Raw genomic sequence first — 4,901 nt, forward strand, 5'->3', positions numbered from 1 at the left:
CCCCCGGGGAAGGGGGGGGGGGGGGGGGGGGGGGATGCACCGCGGTGTCCAGGCAGTGGAGCCGGGTCAGAGAGCAGGAACGCCGGCAGTGACAGCCAGGAGCTACCACTGCCAGGGCTGTCAGGAAGCAGTCTGACCTCTGCGCTGCCCCAGCCTGCCTGCGCACCTGAGGGCAGTGGGAATGGCCACGTGCCACGGCTCGTGCTGCACCCCCCTGTGCCTGGGCCAGGCAAGGCCAAGGGACACACTGCGGTCCAGATAAAAATCCCTCGGTGGACCAGATCAGGTTCAGGGGCTGTATTATGCACAACCCTGTTCTTGGAGGTAGCTTGGACAGCCTGGTACATCATAGTTTTGCTTAACTGTTTTCTCATGAACTGTGAATTGGGGTGTTGGTAGCCCTTCTGACAGACGGTCTTTTTGTTTCCAGGCTGTATTAATAATACACTGCTCTACACAGGAGGAAGTGACTGGAATCTGAATTATTATCAGATCAATTAACCCATGTTCCACTGGGTGCCTTGCCTTCCATCCAGTTGTATGCGATCTAACCTGCCACAGGAATGGAACTACCGTTGCCACCCTGAGAGCGGCATCTTGACTTGGAGCATGGACTACTGAATAGGAAGCAGCAGGCACTGTATGGTCTGCTCCCTGAACCATTACACTATCTCGGAAGGACTAGAAATAGCTGATAGGGCAGCAGCCAGCATGCTGGCCATAGGCACAACATGCAGCTAGCACTTCAGCCTTCCAGAAGGATTGGGAGGAATTGAAGCACTAGGCTGACATTAGGCTACTGAATGAATGGAATGCTGGCTTTGCAAAGCATGAGAATCCACTGGGTGTGGGAACTGCCTATGAACACAATGCACCTGCTGTTCAGGTGCATCATCTATTAAGATACCAGCATCTGCATTAGTAGCCTGAAAAGTACTTGTATTAGTATACAACAGGGATATCAAACTCACCAGCACCCGCAGGCTAGATCCAAAGCACAAGGAGACTCACAGGCCAGACCTGGAGCCAGAAGTGACAGCAGGGAGAAAGGCAGCAACACAGATTAATGCAGTTGTCACTTGCCCCCACTACCGACATGCTGCCCACTGGGGCTCCATAGCTGGGCTCAATGCCAATTTCATTACACCCTCAGAATTCACCTGGGCCAGGTGAAATGGTTTCATGGCCTGCATCAAACTCATGGACCTTATGTATGACACCCCCAGTTTACAAGAACTGATAACTTGAACCAGGATTTAAATCTGTTGCTCCAGAACTGAAACAGAAACATTGTGACACATGGATATTTAAATTAAACCTTTTTTAATTAATCGTACTGCATAAATGTTGCTTTTTTCTGCAATAAGAGCAACTTGCTGACATTGCTACACTGGCAAACCTAGTGTAGATACAGCTTATACCATCAGAGTGCTTTTGTCAGTATGATTTATACCAGTTCCCACAACAACAAAAACTGTACCAGGAAAGCAGTTTGTCAGTATAGCTACATCTACACTAAAAACTCTTGCCGGTATAGTAATGTTACAAATGAAAAAGAATCCATGCCACTAAATGTCATTGCTACATTGGCAAAAGTGTTTTGAACCGAACAGGTCTAAAAGTTCTTGCTGTGCAGAGTAAGAACTGAGGAAACATTTACTGATTAGGATCATGAATACAGAATAAAAATTAGTTTTTACGGTGACAATGATTTATTTGTTAGGATACCTTCCAGAAGTCCTCCATGGTGGACAGGGTTTTATAATTAGTTTTCTCCATCTTTGATATAGGCATTTCCAGGAAAAGCTGTGACATGACTCTTGTATAATAATACATATTGGAACTCACCATCCCGTAAGTCACTGCAAGAGATGGAAGGAGGGGGAGGGAGAGGGAGAAGAGAAATGAGGAATTCAGTTAAAAGGCTCATTTTGAAAACACCAGGCTGTACTTTCCATAGATTACGGAGATATTTCTAAATAGGAACAAATGTTAGAACAGGACTATCCAAATGATGGTCCACAGGCAGCATGCAGCCCATGAGGACTCAAATGTGCAGCCCCCCAGGGTCTTACCCAGCCACCGTTTCTCTCCATCACTCTGGCTGCAATAGCAGCTGGAGTTTCAAGATTCTCCCCTCCAACTGCTGCTTCTTGCCTTTGCCACAGCGGGACAGGGCAGTGCAGCAGTACAGGGGGTAGAGGGTGGAAACTGCACTCAAGCACAGTGCCACACTGGGGATGGCATCAGGTGCATCCCCATGGTGTGCCTGGTGTGACCCACACAGTGTGTGACCTCCACTGGTATGGCTCACGGAACATGTGGCCCCTGGGGGCTTAAAGCTTAACAGCTGTGTGTTAGAACAAAAGCTTGCCCCCCCCCCCCCAAGAACAGAAGTGTTAATACTGACAGTTAAAACTTAAGTTTTCAGTCAGTTCCATTATGTTATCAAGCTACCAAAACATTAAGGTTTATGAAACAAAGTGAGCAGTGACTTCAAGGGGATTTTAAATCAGAAAATGCTGAATGCCAGTTAATATTTTGCTCTCGACTGAAGACTGTAGAGCACAATTGTGGAGGTGCCCAAAGAAAGCATAAAATGGCACCTTCAGCATGTCTCTGATCATCAGGTCACAGTGTGCAGGGCCAGTTCCCAGTCATAAATTACTACAGCTCTCTGCAGAGATGTAGGTGGCACCTCCGCACCACTCAGGGATTCCCCTTGGACATACTACTCCCAGCACTGGATATGAAGGGTCTACAGTAAAATTCTGTGAGCAGTGCAGCACCAAGCATCTGGAAGCTGACAGTCTTTAAGCTTATCACATAAACACAGGAATTATGTTTCCTCCACTTGCAAATATTTGAAAACTACCTGCAGTCAGAAAACAACTTTTATGTGGCTCCTGCATACAATGCCTCTGCTGTAGCACTGATACTATGGTGATCCTAGTCAGTTTTACATTATCCTTCTTACAGGCTATACGGGCAATGCTCTGTGTCAAACACATGGCCTATGGGCCAGATTTAGCCTGTGGGGCTTCTGGAGGGGGCCAGGATTTTAGTGTTAATCCTGTTGCTCCCTGAGCTAACACAGAGGCTCAGGGAGCCACAGAAATTAACACTGCTGTCACTTGTCCTGCTGCTAAATCCTAGGTGCAGATTCCCATCGGGACTCATTATGGTGGTGATGGCAGAGCAAACAATGGCGGTGTTAGAACCTCTGACTGCATCAGCTGACAAAGCAGCTAAAGCATCTTCAAAGGTTTATGCCACCACTGCTTGTCCCGCTGCTGGAGGTCGTTCTTGATCCGGCCTGTAAGGAGCACCACTGTCTTGATTTGGCCCATGAGGCCAAATGAGTCTGACACCCCTGTTCTACAAAAGGGACAGCATCCACTATTAGAAAGACTATACATAGGGTAGTGTTGGCTCATGTACATACTGCTTTCCCCTTGTATAACTAGAACAGACACTACAACCAACTAGCGTCCCCAAATGAACCACGTATTTGAGAAATCTCCATCCTTAACATCAAAGTACTTGAACTCATGATTACTCACACAATTAAAGACTTTGCTGAATAGGGCCAGGATTATTTACACGTTTGATGTTAAACTAAGGCTTACTGAAACCAGGACTGATACAAAAAAAAATAGTGTGATAGTGTATTTAATGCCAGAGCATACCATCACCAAGACATGGCCTCTTTCACAGTACCCATACTGTTACATGAGGCATAAAGAAGGCATAACCAATGCAGAAGAAGCTGAGGCCCTACTTAAAAAACAACAACAACAAACAACTCACCTACCCTAGAAATGCAACCATAACCAGGCTGAGAGAACCCAGTGAGAGCAGAGTCACTGCACAGAGGGCATTTAATGTGGCTAGGGGCAGCATAAACCTCTGAAAGGTTCAGTAATACAACTCACGTAGAAGGACAGCATTGGGACATTTCGCTTTATTATAAGCAGGACTCCTGTATATCACAGAGAGTTAACAGCAAAATCACCATCTGTCACAAAAAAAAAAAAGTATCAAACAGCCCCCCTTTTTGAGCAGAAAGGGAAAGTTCTTCATTGGGACTCCCCCAAGAAGTATCCTTATACAGTCTCCCTGTCCTGAAAGGACCCTTGCAGCCAGTTCTAGCATGGCTTCACAAGAGACAAGCCTCTGGCTTTGAGATCCTGGCTCTTCTCAGTCCCTTGTGACCTGCACCATGCCCACCTCAGGGAGCTCCTCCTTTTCAGTCGGCTCCCAAGAAATAGGGAGTTTCCTAGTTGGCAGGGTTGGAAGGGACCTGAGCAGATCATCAAGTTCGACGCCCTGCCATGGGCAGGAAAGGATGCTGGGGTCAAGCGACCCCAGCTAGGTGATTGTCTAGCTTCCTTTTGAAGACCCCCAGGGTAGGGGCAAGCACCACTTCCCTTGGAAGTTGGTTCTAGCTCCTAACCCCTAGCCACCCTGACAGTGAAGCACTGCCTCCTGATGTCCAGCCTGAATCTACTCTCAGTCAGCTTATGGCCATTAGCCCTTGTTATTTCTAGTAATGCCCGGGGAAACAGGGACTCTCCCGTTCCCTGCTGGTCCCCCTTACCAAGTTTGTAGATCCCCTCTCAGCCTCCTTTTGTGTAGGCTGAACAGGTTCGGGTCCCTTAGCCTCTCCTCCCCTGTTGCCCCCCCATCATGTGAGTGGCCCTCCTCTGGACCCACTTAATGCTGTCCACATCCCTCTTAAAGTGCAGCGCCCAGAACTGGATGCACTACTCCAACTGCAGCCTGACCAATGTCACATAGAGGGGGAGAATCACCTCCTTGGCCCTGCTTGTGATGCATCTGTGGATTCATGACAAGGTGCGGTTAGCTTTCTGAACTGCGTCCCCACACTGGTGGCCCAT

At 47.8% G+C, this 4,901-nt stretch overlaps 1 protein-coding gene across 2 annotated transcripts in view; it reads right to left on the reverse strand.

Moving 5' to 3' along the window:
- PKD2 (polycystin 2, transient receptor potential cation channel) overlaps positions 1–4,901 on the reverse strand; it is a 57,851-nt gene that overhangs the window by 34,588 nt on the left and 18,362 nt on the right. Inside the window, exons 1-2 of one of the 2 annotated variants that reach the window (XM_019526471.1) lie at positions 2,607–2,976; positions 1,729–1,862 (exon numbers count right to left, since the gene is read on the reverse strand). In XM_019526471.1, coding sequence (XP_019382016.1) covers positions 1,729–1,851 — 123 coding nt within the window. In that variant the 5' untranslated portion in view covers positions 1,852–1,862; positions 2,607–2,976. Of the gene's footprint in view, positions 1–1,728; positions 1,863–2,606; positions 2,977–4,901 lie in introns of those variants that run through there. The other variant, XM_019526472.1, reaches the window with a different exon arrangement.

The sequence above is a fragment of the Gavialis gangeticus genome, unplaced genomic scaffold (assembly GCF_001723915.1).
Source record: "Gavialis gangeticus isolate Ggan-Ray unplaced genomic scaffold, GavGan_comp1, whole genome shotgun sequence".
In the NCBI taxonomy this organism is placed as follows: domain Eukaryota; kingdom Metazoa; phylum Chordata; order Crocodylia; family Gavialidae; genus Gavialis; species Gavialis gangeticus.